Below are 20,046 nucleotides of genomic sequence, written 5' to 3'. Positions count from 1 at the left end.
TTCCCAAGTGCTTGGCATTAGCCTTTCTGTTCAAGGTTGGCAGATTTTTGCCTCATATTTTCGTAGCCGGCGATTCCTCGTTCTCAGCATCCGGATAATCTGATACACACGACAAACCCACCAAACCCCTCAAAAACCTGAAAGTTGGTTTGTCAATATTTTTCACGGCTCGTTAACTTGATATGAAATTATACGAACATAATAGGTTTTGGATCAGTTTGTTAACGAGTCGGTTTGTTATCGGGTCACACGTTAAAAACCCAATGAGATACCGTTTGCCATATCTAGACATCAGGTATGACTACTTCTTACATGACTCGTTAACCCGACACGAAATGATACGACTTGTTAACGAATTAGATCATTGTTGGGGGTCACTTGTTAAGAACTCATTCAGATAATGGATTTGACACGACAAATACGACTCGTTTGTCAGGCCTACCTAAAAGCATCAGGCTTTTCCTGATTCCAAATATGCGCGTCTTTTGATTAGATGTGAGTGCGTACGATCTGTTTACGTAGTTGGAAGAGGGGAAACCAGTATTCGAAGAAGTATGGATTTGTACTGTTAGAGCCCCACGTCTTCTTTCTTTTGATAATAATAAAAGCTAACGATGCAGAGAAGAATTGAGAGAGAAGATTGTCAAAATTGCTGATGCGGTTGTGCAACGAAGAAAGAAAAAGATTAAAGCAAGGTAGCTCTACGTTTGTTGAGCCAATGTGTCTAGAAATTCTGGGTGACATAAGCAGGGGCAGATTAAACGATGCGTGTGGGGTTAAAAAGTTTATCCAAACTACCTAAACCCAACAAACCCTGAAGTTATTGGATTGTTAGTCTAATCAAAGAAAACTAATTACATGCTTCACTTACTCAGCAACTGGTTCTGCCGCTATAAGAAGCAACAAAGCACTCACTTTTGTATATCACTCTCTCTCTCTCTCTAATTCAACCATGGCTCTAGAAAATGGACAGAAACCCGAGGATAAGGCGGAGTTAGCGGCGGTGACGAAGCCGACGGACTGGACTATTGTCGTACTGAGGGTGGTTGCGTTTTTTGCCACGGTGACTGCAACCGTTGTAATGGCAAGCAACAAAGAAACCAAGTCCTTGGTGGTTGCCCCACCAATAAGCGTCACTCTCACAGCCAAGTTTCAGCACAATCCTGCAAATGTGTAAGCCTCGGTACTCTCTTTTTCTTTCTACCTCCCATACAAACAGAAATTAGAGGACCCGAGCGACAGTTTTCGCGATTGATGATGATGCAGGTACTTTGTGATAGCTAATGGAATTGCAAGCCTTCATAACGTGTTCATGATAGTTGTGCACTTTTTCGGAGACAAGTTCAAGGACAAGGGCCTTCAACTTGTGATGGTAGCCGTTTTAGACATGGTAAGCAAACGATTATTTCTTTTAATACAAGCGATATTCGAGGTTGGGAAGAATCGAACGCAGGGTAACTATGTCAACTAAACTGTATATTTTTGGTTGTGGAATGCAGATGATTGTGGCCCTAGTATCTTCGGGCGATGGTGCAGCAACCTTCATGGCAGAGCTAGGGAAGAAGGGAAACTCGCACGCAAGGTGGAACAAAATCTGTGACAAGTTCGAGAAGTACTGCGACCGTGGCGGCGGTGCCATCATCTCTTCCTACATCGGACTCCTCTTTTTGCTGGTTATAACAGTGCTGTCCATCATCAAACTACTCAAAAGAAATTAGAACTGCATTGATAATATAGTCCCTTTTACTGTGTCAAAATGTATTGCTTTGTGTGTGCCGTGAAATCATCATGTATTTGAATTTGAATGATTCTTCTGCATCAACTTAATAAGTGATTCGTGTATTGTAAACTCCAAACAACCTAACCTTTATGTATACTGAAGTGAGAAACTTTTGTGTGCGACTGTCACACAGTCACAAAAGCATTTTAGTACTTACCCAATTCATTGACAAATCAATGCAATCATCCCAAATTTACTTTAAGATTGTGTACGTTGATGACGGAATAAGTGGCGAAATTTAAAGGTGAATCGTAATTGGTAATCTTACTAAAATTTTCATAGAAGGGGTACTACAACTTGCTGAGTTAAAGAAATCATGATTGATGCTTTGAATTTGAAAGAGAAAATATAATGTATAGGAAGTACCCATAAATAAAAAGAAAATTTGCTACTACAACGTCTCACGTTGAACTCTCGTAAATAATGAGTTTGATATTTAATTATAATTGATTCATAAATTGGGGATGTCGGTTGAAGAGATTTTGCACTATATCCAAAATATCAGTACATGTCATAATACAAATAAAGGGACACTTAAAATCTCCACTAATATCATGACACATGATAAAAGAGCTTGTGTTCTCAGTACTTGGACAACGAGAAAATTTTCGATGTGCGAGGAACACGACTCGGTATACAATGTGCTATACAAATGCTTGAATACTTTAAAAAAAGAAATTTCTAACTCCTTAATTATGGAAAAGGATCCTCTCCGGATCCTTTTCCTAGGGATATCGTGATCTCACCCGTTCATCGTATATCGTGCGATAAGTTTTCGTTAAGTACTATTTATATTTAATTTTAAATTTTAAAATAATTTCTGACAGCACGATATACGATGAACGAGTAAAATCACAGAATCCCTAAAATTTCTAGAAAAAGAATCCGACGATGATCATTTTCCCTTAATTATAACACTTGTATATCAAACCGTGTTTCACGCATTGAAAATGCCCTCGGGAACAACAAGAGCGAAAGAGAGTTTTGGGTTGGCCCAAGATAGGAATTAAATCCATCATTGAAAATACATAAAACGTTATAATAATCGGCCCTCTATACCCTTCGTCCTCCACGCTTCTCTCTCGGATCTGCAACTGCAAAAAACCAAATCGAAATCTCTCAACAATGGCAGCAGTGGCAGCAGGACCGGACCACCTCTTCAACCTCCGCAACAACTTCTACTTGGGCGCCTACCAGGCCGCCATTAACAACAGCGACCTCCCCAACCTCTCCCCTGACGACGCCGTCGAGCGCGACTGCCTCGTCTTCCGCTCTTACATCGCCCTCGGCAGCTACCAGCTCGTCATCAATGAGATCGACGCATCCGCCGCCACGCCTCTTCAGGCCGTCAAGCTCCTCGCCCTCTACCTATCCGGCCCCGATTTCAAGGTACCGTCTTCAATTTTGAATTTCGATCCCGATATCACATACTGTTGAATCGAATCGGATTGAATTGGATTGGATGTGTGATGAATTGGAAGGCTTGGAATTGTGCAGGAATCGGCGATCTCGAATTTGAAGGAGTTGTTGGCGGATCCGGCCGTCGGAAACAACCCTACTCTGAGGCTGATTGCTGGGACGGTTTTCATGCATGAGCAGGACTACAATGAAGCTCTCAAATACACCAATTCCGGAGGCACTATGGAACTGTACGTCAATCTTTTCACTTTACCTGATCACTTGGGCATTTTCGTATTCTGATTTTACTTAAGATCATGTTCTGATTAAACGCTATGATCAAACTTGGTAACTTTACTGTTAGTTAGATTTTCTCTGAGGCTCTGCATTGTTGTTATCTTTCGAACGGGACACACCCGAAATGCTTCAGATTTTAGTGTCTTTAGCTTGATTAGTGATTATATCGATGTTCATTGGATTGAGCAAAGAAGTTAATTAGAGGGATCTATTAAGTAATGGAAAACCCATTAAAATGTTAAGAAAATAAATTTATAAATTGAAACAAACTCTAGGGTCGCTAATATGTGAAGTATAGAAACCAATTGCCCTTGCATGCTTGTAAATTCTAGATGGCTTATGCGAGCCTTCTGTTGGGTAGTGTCTTTATTGATGTCAAATTTAATCTTTGATGTAATTTATACCGAGGCTAATGATATTTAAGTGTGAAGCAGAAAGCTGAACCTGATGATGTGTTATTTTCTTAAGCCTGATACATGCTGCTTATGCTTTTGCAGGAATGCATTGAATATCCAGATATTCCTTAAAATGCATAGGTCAGATTACGCGGAGAGACAGCTGCGGCTCATGCAACAGGTTGACGAGGACCACACGCTAACTCAACTTGCAATGGCATGGTTAAATCTGGCAGTGGTAATTAAATATTTGTCTTCCTTTCAGTTGCCCTTAAATACTAGATATCATAGTTCATGTATGTAATTTCACATTCTTCAAAATCAGGGTGGTTCCAAGATACAGGAGGCATATCTCATCTTCCAAGATTTCTCTGAGAAGTCTCAGGCTACGAGTTTGATCCTCAATGGAAAGGCTGTTTGCTGTATGCATATGGGAAACTTTGATGAAGCTGAAACACTACTTCTTGAAGCACTGCAAAAGGCAAGTACCAAGTAATATATTGGTGGCTTTTCTAGAGCTTTTAAGGTGTCTACAGTTTGTATCCCGTCAATTAGAAAAACTTCACAAAGTCGAAGGCTTACTAAAAAAAATTACATGATTACATCATTATGCATGCTCAACTCAAATCTGACTAAATCAAAATGACTATTTTTGCTGGAATTAATAAACAATGAGTTGTATACTTGTACGTTATTTGTTGCATTTTTCTGCTTTTCTTGTTTCCCTATATTTATCTCTCCATGTTCATCTACTTTCCCGTTTACTCGGAAATCTTGTATTGTTGTAATGGTCTATTAATACACATGAGCATTCTCATATTGCCAACCATATGGGAGCGGCATAGGATTACGCATATTTCTTTTAAGACATTTTTAGAGTAATAAAAGTGCAATTTTGTTCTGCCACAGGATGCAAAGGATCCAGAAACTCTAGCCAACCTTGTTGTATGCTGTCTTCACCTAGGAAAACCATCTTCTCGTTTCCTTAGGTAAATCTCAAAGGCTACTTCATACTGCCGTTGTGACACAATGTCTTTTTACGTCATCCATAAATTGTGTTATTTCATAACACTGGAATTATTTATATTTGCCCCATATCGTGTGCAACTGTAGAATATAATGGTCAGTGATTGAATGTTTTACTGTTTTTCAGCCAGTTGAAAATTGGGCACCCAAATCACTTGCTTGTCAAAAGGGCCGCGGAGGCAGAACAGAACATTAACCAAGCTCTTCAAGCAGTTGGTTGAAACCTCAGAAGTGGTTTGTACACAAGAGCCGATTAGTGCTATTATATGCTCCTTACATCTTTCGCGACGGCTCATCTTTTGATTTGTAAACTGAGAAGATATGAATTCAACTGAAAAGATGTATTTAATAGACACAGGTCAAATCTTTGGGTTTGGTTGCTTGATATTTCAACGATATGGAGTCCAAGTTTGTGATTAATTGCACTTGCTTTCTGCTTTTTTTCCCAAGAGTGATTTTGTACATTACAGTAACCTTTTGGTTAGCATTCAAAAGATAAAACAGTAATCTTGCCATAAAATCCACATTTATGAGTTGATTATTGTTAAACAACAACCACCAAGTCTTATCCCATTAAGTGGGTTCGGTTATATGAATTCTAGAACGTCAATGCGTTAGGTTTTGCGCCAAGCCTTTCATTAGCGACTTGATTATTGTTTAACTATTAAGTATTAACAATTTCAATTATGTTTTTCATGGTAGAAACAAGGTGCTACACATATAAACTATGTAAAAGAATAGTTTTAAAATACAAATGTTATATTTTCATGAGAAATTACGATCATGTTTGATTAGGACAACTGTCATATTGAGTGAGACCAAAATACAAAGTGTCATCTTTCTGTGAAAGATGTTCTATGAATGATGACATCCGTATTTAGGTTTTGTAGAGCTACTTAATTAGAGAAACTATTACGGCGGGTTGGGACCAAACTACATAGCGTCTCATCCTTTTGTGTAAGGTGCCTATGAATGATGTGGTCGTAGGTTTTTTCTCATCTTCACACACATACTTTGGCTATAAAATCCGAGAAAATAAACCAAGAGATCCAAAAAACGGAGGGAACGGGGGTAGTAAACCAAGAGAATCAAAAAACAAAGGGAACGGGTGTGGAAGTACAATTACGGAGAAAAATAAATAAAAACATCAAATCCAAATTAAACTTTTGGTTAATCGCTTGATATCACATATTGGAAAAACAAACATGAAGCACATAATCTTCTCTATTCAATCGTTTCTTTTTTTACGTACAATATTCTAAATTACTCTACTAATTTATAGAAAGGAAATTTTGAATTGGAGCATTGTTAAACAGTCTTGTTATTTGGACCAAGTGGCTTAACTCATGTCTGTTGCGGTGCTCAAAACCATAACTAATATTCCTTCGGTTCTAAAACCTTTTAACTAGTTTTTAGAAAGAGCGGAAACCCCATCTTCGCAATATCCTCCCAACTACGACCAAGAGCAGGAGGGCCACGATAATCCAGAACGCAGGCACATTCCTCACCATCCAACCAATGAACCACCCCATAAAATCCAGCCCTAAAAGCGTAGCATTGTAGAGCACAAACCTGATCACGTGAAACGCAGTTTTCAACACTGTTCCGATGATTAACGCTATCGGGTTCAACATTATGCAGCAAAAACGAACGCCAACGGTTGCAGCAACTCCGATATTCTTCTGAGACGGGAGGTGAAAGCCGTCTACTGATGCTCTCACAAGGTTTTCCGGCTCAAAAAGAATACGACGACCATGAACTGTATATTACAAAGACAGGCTTAAATACTCACCCTTAAGTCGCTGAAAAATTAGGAAAAGAAAGTAGTAGGGATGTTTCTTTGAGAGCAAGGAAGACTAAAAAGGGAAATTAGACGCTCTTACATCATTTATTGTAATAAAACTTGCTACAAATATAGTTAACTACTGTTCTGATAAATTTTAAATAAAAAAAATAGCAATCTTTTGTATCAAATTTAAGAGAACAATTTACATGGCATCTGGTGACTGCTTCAATGAAATAAGAACATGTGAATAAAAATATACTCATGTTAATTATTATTTCACTGGCAAAGAACATCACTGTGACATTGGACTCGTGTCATATTAGCACTTCACCAAATTCACAGACTTGACAAAAAGGTCAAAAATATTCATGAGCCGGACATTGACACAAATTGAAAATTCAAAAAAGGTGGAACATGACCTATAATTTACCGTGTTTTGCTATGGTACATGCTTTGGGTGAAATCTTTTGTGTCATGAGACACTTATATGGAGATATATTCTCGACTTTAAAGTATAATATCTCTTATAAGGTAAGAACTGAAACGGGTGTTGAAGTTTCAAAAATAAAAAACCTATAAGTAAAACTATGTGAAGTTAACCACTTAGGACTATGATTTAGTGGTTATGTTCGATTCTCGTCAAAAAGGAATTTGAAACACAATATTCCTCCCATTATGAGGCTAAGTCAACCTCATCCTTAATATATATAATATCGTTTGTTCAAAAAAAAAAATTACACATATGAAGTTGGATATCCAATAATATTTTATTTATATTTTTGGTCTGATATCCAGAATATCTTTGCTACATAAAAGCATCATAAGACACAGATCGGAAAGCACTCACAAGGTTTTCCGGCTCAAAGAGAGGAAGATCGACCGAAAACTAGTACAAAGCCAGGTTTAAATAGTATCCGAGACGTCCTTAGCAAAAATAGGAAAGCTAGAAGAAAATATATTAGTGTTGCTTGGGAATGTTTGGAAATCCAATTAGGATGAGGGATATTAAACTAAACATCTTATGCACTTCTAAATTTTAAAATTAGAATGTAACTACTATAGGGGCTGAAGAGCATTTTCAATGGGAGTCCCTAAATAGGGACTCCTATCACCAACTTTGAAGACTCGTTTAGGGACTTTAAGGAAATATTCAGGTCCGCAAAGAAATATTGTTTGCAATGGGAACTATTTATAGTATAATCCTAAATGTAGGGACTAAAATATTAAAAAATTATTGTTCTATTGGAGTATTGTGAGCGTTGATATCCACCAAAAAGTTACCTCTACCGTTGGGAAAAAAGGGAAGTTACAGGAACGGCTTCTAGCATTCACGTGGGTGAGTTTAAAAAACAAGAAAAAAAAACAAAAAAGAGAAGCTGTTGTGCAGCATTCACACGTGGATGGGATTTGTTTCCCATTCAAAATCAACAGTGGGGCCACTTTTTGAGTCCCTATATCCAGTCCTCATATTTAAAGATTCCTTTGAAATATCTAGCAAGTCCCTATATATTAAGATACTTTGGGGACTCGATCGGAGGAGGAAAGGATTAGCGGAGGAGGTTGGTGTTACATCTGTTGAAGTAGACGGAATATACTAATTATCGATCACTTCATGCTGTTGTTTATATGGCTAGCAACAGATTAAGATAGGTCAAAGGTTCAACTCTTCCAGATTAGCACTAGTATTGGACAAAGGGCGAAAGAAAGGCACGAAGATATGATGATAAAAGGCTATACTGCTGCTGAGCATCATTATTGAACTATATCATCATCCGAATACATCGACTGTAACACATAGCTGCTGCTCCTTTTTCCGGCCACCGGAGGATGGCCTGCTACTACTAAAGAATTATACCATAATAATACATAAAATATGCCAAAAAAAAAAAATAATATTGGTTCCCAAACATCTCGACTCTCTTTTTTATCCTTCTTGGTTAATGGGGATTCTGAAGTCCCCCATCTAACTGAGCTAAAGAAGCGTGGCTTGATTCGGCACTGCAATGGATACACTGTCGATCTTCATGCTATGCAATGCCGTGACCATTTCAAGAAGACGTCGCCAAAGGATTTTGGTTCAAGAAGACAACACCAACGGGGTGGTTCCGTACCCATCGCGATGCGCTTTTTGCCATCTCCACGCAACATGCAAACTCTCTTGAAGGTTGGTGTGTTGAGCGCTCCAGTTCAGTTCACGGAGGATCTTAGATGGGTCACTGAAGACTTCAGCATAGTCACCAGGCCGGCGGGGAAGGAAATCAACCTTAATGTCCACACCAGTTGCCTTCTTACATGCCTCCACGAACTCCTTTACCGAACTACCTGGTAATCGACAGCCACACACAAAGCTTAAGATACAGTTCTGCGCTATCCACTACAACAAATTTTAGCACAAAAAGAAATGCAATTAGTTGTATTGGTTTCGTTTATTTTACCTTTTCCAGTTCCAACATTGTAGATTCCCACTTTACGGGGCTGTGCATGCTCAAGAGCTTTAACGTGGGCATCAACCAGATCAGTGACATCTATATAATCTCTTATGCAAGTGCCATCAGATGTTTTGTAATCGGTACCTCGAACCTGCAAAGCACTTTCGTTACTAAAATTCCAACCACTCAAAAGAACAGTGGAAAAAGCTGAAACAAGGAGGCTAACTGAAATCGTCAAAATATACAGATATATGTACTTTAAAACCCCAAACATCTGTTTCCTTATCTCTTTATGGCAGGTGAGAATTGTTATGAAAATTTTCAATTGATTCATAAATACACAAGAATAATCATAACTCCAATAGTCAAACCTATACCTTGATCTTTACCACAGACATATCAGTTAATTATGCAACGACTTACCTTTAGCCCAGGAGTGATACCACGAGCTGCATCAAAACAAGCACCTGATATTCGTCCATGTTCACGAAGTTCAGGTCTGGGAGCTTCACCTAATCTGCCCTCTGGGTCCGACCCAATCACATTGAAGTATCTGGAAGGTTTCCAAAAATAAAACAAGTTTTGAGACAACAGGACAATTTATTCATTCATCAAATTTGTTAAAAGTAAATTGTTCGGTGATGCCTTATTTCGTTGACATCTTTTGTGGCCAATGACTCACAGCATAATACAAGTGTAGACATAAGTTATAACACGGACCATATGCAGGTCACAAAAGATGATAGTACTAATATTCAGTTGGACAACAAATGACCTTACAGAAAATATCACGTGGCCTTGTGGTTTTCTTGTGCTCATTAATTTTTAAATAGAAATGAGATGATGAACCCATTACTAATATAGATACCGGCTTATTAGTGAAAAAGGCAAGAAAAAAGCTTTGCGCAGAGAGCCAACTTGGAAAATGGAACAAAGGTTTTAAATTTTTAGAAAATCTCCATCCAAACCCCAACATCCATTGCCACTAAGCCAAAGCCCACATGGTGAGCTAAGGTTCCAAGTCCAAACACCACATAGTTTAGTAGAAAAGCAGAACTTAAGCTATGAAGAGTTGAAGGTGACACAACAATATTGCCAAATGATTCATGTTTCACTTGCAAATTAACATAACTTAAACACATTAGTGAAAAAGTAGTTACGAAGCAAGGTTACTCATGGTTTATGTCAAGAACATTTCAAAAAACAACAAAGGGTTTAAAAAATTTAATGGGACACGAACCTCAGGATCATGACTGCCATGTCTGAATTCTTATGAAAATCCAAGATGATATCTTCTGCCATCTTCTTTGCTTTTCCATATGGATTAATTGGGAGCTGAAAGTGTTGCCAGAACATCAAAGTCAGCAACTAAACGAGTTTATTTATTGGAAGTAAAACAAAAACACAAGTATAGGACAACCCACCTGCAGAGTTTCTTCAGTAATAGGCATCTTCTCAGGTTCTCCGTATGTTGCACATGTACTAGAATATATCAAAGTCTTCACACCATGTGAAGCCATTGCCTCCAATACCCCTAAGGTATTTGATGTAATGTTGTGGTAATACCTGTGCAAAAGTTCAAAATTTTCATTAGTAAGATTATACGTACATGTTATATCAAAGTCTTCTCAGGCCTTGTCAACATCCAACATCAGCCCTAAGTTCCTAATACTAAGCTGAAATTCATGAATATCCACATCGCATCATTAAGGGAAAATTCTTAAACAAAGAAAGTTCTGGTAAAAATAAAAGCACATAAGCAAGACGAGCATATTTCAGTAATAGTAAATGGTCCGGATCTAGCTCATGGATAGTACTTACTTAAGTGGATCAAGTGTGCTTTCCCCAACATATGCAACAGCTGCAAAATGCATCACAGCATCAAATGCATTCTCCGAAAATATTTTGTTGACCTGGAATATTTAGTTAAGGCTACATTGACGATTAGCACTTTTAATTTGCACAAAATATTTTGAACAACACTCATAAAGAACATCACAAGGATACAGATTTTGGATCTCCCAAGTCAGCATAAATAAACTGAAGCCTCCCAGGTTCAGGAAATAACTCTTGGAGAACCTTGATGGCACCTATGTTCCCCCGTGAGAGGTTATCCTGTCAAAGGAAGAAATTTTTAATCGTCTAGAGTAATTACCAAGTTAAGTATAAAAGAAGACGCCATCTTCATCCAAAAGATACCTACCACAATAGTTACACGATATTGATCCCTTAGGAGTCGTAATGCAGCATGTGAACCAATAAATCCAGCACCTCCAGTTACTAGGACATGAGTTACCCCTGCTTCATGAATGGAGAACTGGACCAATATAAATTGTACATGGTAAGAAAAGGTCCCAATTTTTTACATTTTATAGAACTTCTGATATTGTATTGAAGACATTAAAACAAAATAGAACATTTTACTTCCACCAAACAAAAAAGAAAATAGAACTAGCAAAATGTTACAGTGCAACGGTGAAAAAACCTTGTATCCAAGTTTTCATATCTTAAGTATCAACAACAATCAAAATGCTGAGAATAGTTGACCAAAAGAAAAGTCTATAACTCTGTCAAGCAGTAAGGAGATTGAAGAAGGCAATTATTGATCCAAGCAAGTATCGACAATATACAACAAGAAAATGCACTGGACCAGAGTTGATAACCCCAACCAGATGCAAGATGATATGATCACATAATGATTTTCTCCAATGAAAAGGACCAAATCAACATCAAACTGTGATCCCCGTTATGATTTCCTACGGTAAGGTTATTAGGACCCCTTAGCCTCCTCTTCTCCCTGGTATCCGGCATTCCCTCACCTTGTCCTCCCTCCCTCAGAACAAAGGTGTATGCCTATTTTTGAGGCACCCATGGAGGCTCAGCAGTGGTCAGTGGTCAGTTAATCATGCATCCAAGGGAAACAGCATATACAACTAAGATATTCTCAAATATGTCAAACCTCATTACTAAAATAATTATTGTCGGATAATGATCAAATGGCAAGAGAGGAAAAATGAGCTACTGATAATTATCTAATCAGAAAGGGATCATATTGCATGAAGCAAATGATCATTATTCAGAAAGCCATTCGAATACAATAATCGCATACTGAAGTATACCTTCAACCAAAGAAAATACGCAGGATGAAGGGATTACCGAGCTTGTGGTATTGAAAGATGGGGATTGTTTCAGCATAATAATACATAATGCTGTAAGGGTAGCAGCCAAAAGAATTTTTCCTACAAAGTTGTTCTTCCTCTTGGGATCTGGGTACTCCATGCCTACAAGCACAACAGGGTCCAAGATATAAGCTCAAAACTTCCACATAAGCACAAAATATCCGAATTGAAACAATCCAACATATTGAGCAGACTCTAATTTCACCTCCACCTCCTTCATCGATTCTCATAACGCCGGATGAACATAATAAATTTCACAGAAAGAAAAAAAAAAAAAAGAAAAAACATAATCGAGCGCAATCGAAAACTCACCTCCTAAAGACATGGATCTGTTGGTCCTTGACTGACTTCTGGTCCTGCCAAAATTAAGCATTGGGAGAATGTCTTCAATGCTTATAAATAGGAACCAAATGATATGCCTCAATCAAGTATAACCTATCCCTGAATATGCTTTTGGTGTAATGCACTGCAGTAAAAGCCAAACACAATCAGCCAGATAATTCAAAAAAATCACATCCAAAAATTACTGAGATTCAAAACCGGTGGGTATAACTGGGGCCCTATAACAAAACAGGAATCAAATTGAAAAAGTTAAAATCCCAAAGGGGGGAAATTTTTAGAAACCCTGGAAATTTAACCAGCCACCATCAAATTCCAAAACAGAAGAAGGGTTAGATTTAGAATCACAAGATCCAAAAACTCCCAGAAAAACAAACCCACATAAGTTTTGAAAAAAAAAAAAATTCAAAAAAAAAAAAAAACAATCCCAATAGTAACATTCCATAACATAAGGGAAGCAGATGGCTGTCATAGCATGTCTGCAAAAGAAAACGACGAACTTTGAAGGACCATTGTGCAGAGGGGAGCCATTGTCAGAAATCTGAAATATTTGAGGGGAAAACAAACCCAAAACCCATGAAAGCTCGAAACTTCATATCCACCGGCAAAACCCACTTCAAATTTTGGGTAAAAATTCAAATAAAATCAATTAAGAAACTGGGATTTTTGTATGATGATCAGAGATATTTATTATTGCAGACATTAGTACCTGAAAGCTGACGAAGCAAAACGACAACCAAAAGCACTAACACACAGAAAATACAGAAGTGCAAGGACTCGGATGCAAAAACATGCCAATGAGCACGAAAAGCTTACAAATTTAAAAGCACAGGTGCGTGAATCCAAACGAAAAAAGTAGAGAATTGATCGCAACTGTAAGAAAACCAGAAGAAATTGAAAAAAAAAGGTACGAAAGAGAGAGAAAGGAGAGAGAAACGTATAAATGGGAGGAGGAAAGGGGAAGGGACAGAGAGTCACAACTCAAAACAGGGCAAAATGAGGTGTTGGTGTTGAACGTTGGGGGTGGCTTTTGGCTTTTGGGGTTTGAAAATAAAGAGAGAGAGAGAGAAGAGGCAAGGGCTTATAATAGCCCGATATTTCTCAGCGTGTACATGCTTGAGGAGTTGTTTTTGTGCACAGTAATAGAAAAAGAGGGGCACAAATAAATGAACAATGATTGGCTTCTACTAAAAAAATTCATGAATTATAGAGTTTTATGTTTATTATCAAAATCGTTTATATTATAAGTTATTTTGTAAATATTATCTTTACAATATATAATTAAAACTAAAGTCGTTTAGTTAATTTGTTGTGGTAAATACAAATTGTAGCAATGATCCTTCAACTTTAATTAAATTTGAGCAATGGTTCATCAACTAAAAATTCATTACCATGGGTCCCTCAAATCATCAAAACGTGTAGATATGATCATTTTCATCAACTTTGTCAAAATTTTGTCAAAATGAATTATATTGGAATGACTACTGCTGCAATTGAGTTAAAGTTGAGAGACCATTACTCCAATTGGGTTAAAGTTGAGGAACCATTTTTTCAGTTGAATTAAATTTGAGGAACCATTGATACAATTTTTCTTATTTGATTTTTCATATTTGCTCCTTGATTTAGCCTCACATGCATGGCACATGACTCATTTTGACGATAAGTTCTAACAAAGTTGACGAAAATGACCATAGTTGCACTATTTAATGAGTTAAGGGCCAATGATAATGAATTTTTAGTTGAGAGACCATTGCTACAATTTACTCTTTTACCAATTCAATTCATCTATTCGATGACAAAACGACTTTAATTTTAAGTGATTTTTTGCAGATGTGATTGTTATATAGTGATTTGTAATATAAAGAGTTATGATCATAAACATAAATTGTAAATTGGCAATGAATACTTTCGAGCAAGAATTCTTACTCCTCTGTTGAATAGCGAAATATTATTCCAAAGAAATTCCTACACTTCAAAATTTCTAAAAACACAAAAAAAAATAATAATAATAATAAAAAATAATAATTGTTACATAGTTTTTTTTTTTTTTTTTTTGTGAGTTTTGTTAAAATTAAAACTCATATTTTTTTTAAAGACAATATATCATATATATTAAAACTCAGTTTCCCCAAAACTGTTCATCACCAGTGTTTGGACGGTTTTGCCTCGGTTTTTCATGTGCTGAGAGTGTTCTTCAGTGTCACATCCCGGCCCGGGGCGGACTACTTCCCGGGCCCGCTCCACCACCGTAGCACGATATTGTCCGCTTTGGACTTACCATTCCCTCACGGTTTTATTTTTGGGAACTCACAAGCAACTTCCCAATGGGTCACCCATCATGAGATTGCTCTAGCCCCCTTCTCGCTTAACTTCGGAGTTCATACGGAACCCAAAGCCAATGAGCTCCCAAAAGGCCTCGTGCTAAGTAGGGATGGGAATACATATAAGGATCACTCCCCTGGGTGATGTGGGATGTCACATTCAATTTTTATCCAGTAAAAAAAAATATTTTGCCCTTTTTGGTCACGCATCTTTCATCTCTGGTCTCTGTATTTCGTTTGTTTCTTCTTTTCTGCTTTACTTTTGCTTCACCTCTGTTTTTGCCATCTTCCTTTCGCTCTGTGTGTTTCTCAAATTCTCTCTTGCTTTCAAATCTTCAGTCCCTATATTGATTGAAGAAATCCTGATCTTTGTTTTTGGAAGTTTTTCTTAGCGAAGCTGTGTTTGTTTGTGAAGTTAGCTGTAAAACTAGGGTTTGGGAGTTTTTCTAGGAAATGATAAAAGTTGTTTCTAGGTTCTTAAATTTGCAATTGGCAGGCCAAAACTTCATAGTGTTTCTTTATTTTGCCGTTTGGGATTCTGTCCTTGTCCTTCAATTTCTACCCAGTTTGTGGGTCTGTGTGGGAACCGCCTGTCTTGTATTTTTACTAAAAGGTGGATGACTAATTAATCATGCTTAAAACGGTTTCAAATTTAAGTGCAAAGTGGAGCACATTGCTATTATTAACTTGACTAAACTTGTAACTTCAAAATTTTAGAGTCTTTTCAATTAACCAAACTGAAAAAAAAAATATTAAAAATCAAACTTTAAAAAAAAAAAAAAAACACTTCACAGAAATTTTGTTCAGAATCTTCTCTTTGTATCCCCAATCATCTGCTTTCTACCAAGAGCTGTCTTTTCAGCGTTGAATACGGCTCGAGTTCTGTACACCTAGGCCAATTACAGGCCTCCACCGAACCACCCTTTCTCCTTCTTTTTCGCTAATTTTGTGGGACCCACCACTGTGTGGGACCCATGTCTTGAGACGGAATTTTAACCTTTTCTTTTCTTTTTTCAGGATATATATATATATATATATATATATATATATTTTTTTTTTTTTAACTTTTATTTTTGATAAGCAACATATTATTCTGACTACCATATCAAAATTAGTCAAATATGCTACCAAAAATATAGAAGGAAAAACAATAAAATTAGTGAGATTGAGATATGATGTGCCCACAATTATTAAGTTCCTATTATTTCTTTGTCAAATTATAATTATTGGGTTCGTGGAAATTCGAACTCAAGAAAAGAAATTGGACATGTTGAAAAATTTGTTGCTAAATTTTGTATCTTTATGGAGAATTTTCTTTGTTAAATTACCAAAGGTTTACTAAATGATTTTATCAAATATAATTTATTTATTTATTAGTTTGGAGTGAGAAAATGACTGGGGTTTTGCACTTTTGGACCATACTTGAAAATTCAATGCAAATGGTCCCCTTTATCCTTTTTGGACGCGTGTAGTCAAATTATAGTCTTCAATGAAGAGATTTTTTAGTGTGGCTGGATTACGTACACATATATCATATGTTATTATATAAGTAGAATGACACTTGAAATAAAAATTACCTTTCCTTATATATTAACATATGACATATTGTACCGTACTCTAGACATATTGAAAAATCTTCGTCAAATTGAATGTTGTGCAACTAATTAGAACTATGTTTTAATGATATTTTAAAAAGTAAAACTAATGAAAAATGCTTGAAAACTTTGAGTTTTAATAATAATGACAAAATAAAGGGTAAAGTGAATAGTACTATGATTGACTTTTAGTGTAAAAATGTGGTTTTTCATTAAAGTGAACAGTACCGTGAACTTTTCATTAAAACTCCCTTATTTAAAATTACTTGCAAATAAAAAATCTCAAGTCGATTTATATGGATAACAAAAATCGTGTTATATATATTTGCGTTGAATTCATAATACACCTCGTTATTGGTTACAGTCAAGAGGTCAAAGAGGCGTTTGGTCTGGTTGACGCACACTAATAACTCTGTATCCATTGATATATTACGTGGTCTAGCACAATACCTCACCGTACAAAGTAGAAAATCTCTCACTTCTTTAAAGTAAAATATCAACGGTGGCCGAGCCGACTACAAGTCGTAACGACTTCTTCCTCTCATGACCAAGAAACAGGCTTGGCCAATGCATTCACAGCGAAAGTTGTTTCTCGATTACCTATGGGGAAATATTACTTGTGTTTTGTCAAAGTGTAAGGATGTTGAGTTTTTAAGTCACACTCACATGCGAGCATGTGCAGGTTTACAAGGCACTGCAAACATGTCTGACATATATACTTGGGACACTTGTTGTTTCAACTTTGCCTCGTTAGTTTTCTTAATACATTTTTTAAGATTATTTTTATTTATTTTTAAAGCACCCATTTTAGTTAAATGACTCTGGAAATGTTAAGCATATTTATCTCATTTCAAAAAATTAATTAAAAAATATTACATATTCTTATAAAGAATTAGACTACTATCGACGTTACCGTTAAACTCACTGTAAAGTCAACTTTCCAATGCCCTTTCATTTCCAAACACTCACCAAGTATTGACACTTTTTATTTCGGTATACCAAACCTTCCTACCGATCTCTGACATTAGCGGTGGCCCATTTTCTCACGAGTCGGGTCGATACATAATTGTATGCGGCACCCCCCCATCCCCATGCATGAACGGTGATCGAAGTGCCACTTCAAATTTCAAACACACCGAACACAAATTTTAGCCCTTCTATGTTTGCATGCAGTGGGAGGAGAATCTCGCACTTGCCGACATTATATATCATGGATAATTTCCTCTAATTCGTGCATTTTTTGGTATATAAAAAATACGATCTTTTGACGTTATTATCTTACTTAAATTATAATATTTGTAATTTTATTTTAGATAACATATTTAAAGTTATGATATATCAGCTTCATTAACTACCCATATTATAAAATTAGGAATAACGCCCATTGCGGCTTTTGTTTTTGATACCTATAAAAATTTCTCTTCTAATTCTTCCAAGTCCACGAACATTAATTTATTTCTAGTACCATACTATAATTAAGGTCAGTTGTCTTAATCACCCTAGTTTCAAGAGAATCAGGTGCGTGGAGTGGAATATAATAATATGTGATTGGCTAGGTGTCCTATTTTTTAATGCTTAAGTTGTAGTTAATTAACCAAATTTGATGTTTACTTCTGGTCTGTATACTTGTCAATCTTTATTAACATTAAACATATTTTAAGTATATATTCAAGATAAGGCTATAGTTTTCCGGATGTTGTTACAGAAAGGGTGATACTATTCACACACATATTTGGCTTTTGACATAAATTCTTTAATTTTTGACCATCGAATCGAATGAATTGAAAACGATTAAAGGACAAAAATTAATAAAAGATAAGTAAAAAATAAAAATAATTGTGTGGATAGCACCACTCTTTACAGAAATGTTGCTTCACGATTACTAATCCTTTATTAATCACAATTTGCGATTACTTTATGTAAAGTAATCCATGCATGTAAATAATTGGATGTACGTGATGACACGCACAATTGCATGTGTCCAGTTCTTTTCTGTTTGCTTTTAAATTATAAACCCTCTGTAAACAGCAAGAACACAACGCAAAGTAATGTAATGCCATATTTATTGGCACGTTCACTTTAATTTAATTACAAATTTGGGGATTTGCCATTTATAAATTTGGAAACTTGAACAACATCAAATAGATTATCTTTATGATCATATGCATGTGTGAGAGTGTGAGTTGATGATTTAATTTATGGTCACGTTCTTTAATTAGTGTTTTTTTGTTTTCACTTTATATCGTTTTATCGACAAGTAGAAAGAATTTGAGATTTTTTTTCTAACGTTGAAAAAAATAAATGAATTAGAAAGTCAATAAATAGCTGGCAATGTCAGCTCCAAATTTGACTTCGAGTGTGGCATAACTTCTGTTTATACACGTTATTCTGTTTATTTGTTTTGAAATTTACTGGGGCTAGCTTAATGGTATAATGATCGGTATAGTGATGAGTATGAGTATCCTTAATTCAAGATAGTACTTGTGACTTCATAATACGTATAAATAAAAAAAATTTAGAAGTAGGATATAAATATTCATTGACAAATAAATAATAATTTCACTTATTTTTTCAGTTTTTGGCTTAAATATTCTACTAAGAATACATTTGTTACTCAATAAATCATAAAACCACTTCTAAACACCTTAAAAAGTTTTCCTTAATGCTCGCGGAAAATATTTACAAAAATAAAAAAATTTATTTTTGAACCAAAAAACGTGGGTTGACACTCACAATTTTTAGTCGGTTTTACAAATTCGTACATAAATCATCGTTCAAACTATTTGTACTCACCTTCGCCTCATCGTGAAATTTTGAAAATTAAGGTAAGACTTTTCGTTGAGGTTCTTGAGGGTGGAACCTTATTTGACAATGGTTTGGTCCTCACTATTGTATTTTTCACTTATTTTTTCAGTTTTCGGTTTAAATATTCTACTAAGTATGCATTTGTTGCTCAATAAATCATAAAATCGTTCCAAACACCTTATAAAGTTTTCCTTAATGCCCGCAGAAAATATTTCATAAAAATAAAAATTTCCATTTTTGACCAAAAAATATGGGTTAACACTCACGACTAGGGCTGGAAAAAAATCCCAAACCAAACCGAAAAAATCCTGAGCCCAAACCAAAAAAATCCCAAACTAAAACTATCCCGAAGTTCGGTGCACTAGTAAAAAAAACACTTTGCGCGACGTACGTACATTCGTCGTGCAAAGTCAAAAATCGTTGCCTAAGAGTTTGCGCGACGCAACCTTCGTCGCGCGCCAACCGTTGCGCCAAGGCAGTGACGGTAGGGTTTGCGCGACGAAGAAATAACATGCGTCGCGCAAAGAGGCTTTGCGCGACTCACGGCCTACGTCGTGCAAAACCACTTTGCGCGACGTGCGTTCTACGTCGTGCAAAGCTACTTTGCGCGACGCGCGTCCTACGTCGTGCAAAGCTACTTTGCGCGACGCGCGTCCTACGTCGTGCAAAGCCTCTTTGCGCGACGTGCGTGCGCCG

At 36.4% G+C, this 20,046-nt stretch overlaps 3 protein-coding genes across 4 annotated transcripts; 2 read left to right on the top strand and 1 right to left on the bottom strand.

The window, feature by feature from the left end:
• The first annotated feature begins 945 nt into the window (after positions 1 to 945).
• Positions 946 to 1,929, top strand: LOC137722989 (CASP-like protein 1B1). Its single transcript, XM_068462135.1, has 3 exons — positions 946 to 1,173; positions 1,267 to 1,390; positions 1,500 to 1,929. Exons 1-3 carry the CDS (start codon positions 953 to 955, stop codon positions 1,716 to 1,718), a joined length of 564 nt encoding a protein of 187 aa, XP_068318236.1. The 5' UTR covers positions 946 to 952; the 3' UTR covers positions 1,719 to 1,929.
• Positions 1,930 to 2,828: 899 nt separating this feature from the next.
• On the top strand, positions 2,829 to 5,340 carry LOC137725157 (coatomer subunit epsilon-1-like). Its single transcript, XM_068463749.1, has 6 exons — positions 2,829 to 3,169; positions 3,278 to 3,429; positions 3,973 to 4,108; positions 4,196 to 4,351; positions 4,780 to 4,859; positions 5,024 to 5,340. The coding sequence occupies exons 1-6, from the start codon at positions 2,906 to 2,908 to the stop codon at positions 5,115 to 5,117; spliced, it is 882 nt and encodes a 293-aa protein (XP_068319850.1). The 5' UTR covers positions 2,829 to 2,905; the 3' UTR covers positions 5,118 to 5,340.
• A 3,060-nt stretch (positions 5,341 to 8,400) lies between these two features.
• On the bottom strand, positions 8,401 to 13,664 carry LOC137725366 (UDP-arabinose 4-epimerase 1-like). Of its 2 annotated transcripts, none has more exons than XM_068464024.1 (11): positions 13,339 to 13,664; positions 12,603 to 12,756; positions 12,268 to 12,392; positions 11,315 to 11,428; positions 11,119 to 11,226; positions 10,933 to 11,024; positions 10,536 to 10,677; positions 10,352 to 10,446; positions 9,535 to 9,664; positions 9,118 to 9,262; positions 8,401 to 9,004 (listed from the first exon to the last, which is right to left on the bottom strand). In XM_068464024.1, exons 2-11 carry the CDS (start codon positions 12,661 to 12,663, stop codon positions 8,760 to 8,762), a joined length of 1,257 nt encoding a protein of 418 aa, XP_068320125.1. In that variant the 5' UTR covers positions 12,664 to 12,756; positions 13,339 to 13,664; the 3' UTR covers positions 8,401 to 8,759. The 2 variants fall into 2 exon arrangements, with proteins under 2 accessions (XP_068320125.1, XP_068320126.1); XM_068464025.1 differs by having other exon boundaries at positions 13,446 to 13,664.
• Between the last annotated feature and the right edge of the window lie 6,382 nt (positions 13,665 to 20,046).

This window comes from Pyrus communis, chromosome 2 (assembly GCF_963583255.1).
Source record: "Pyrus communis chromosome 2, drPyrComm1.1, whole genome shotgun sequence".
Classification (NCBI taxonomy): domain Eukaryota; kingdom Viridiplantae; phylum Streptophyta; class Magnoliopsida; order Rosales; family Rosaceae; genus Pyrus; species Pyrus communis.
Note: the sequence above shows the minus strand (reverse complement) of the source record. Positions and strands in the feature narration are given on the sequence as shown.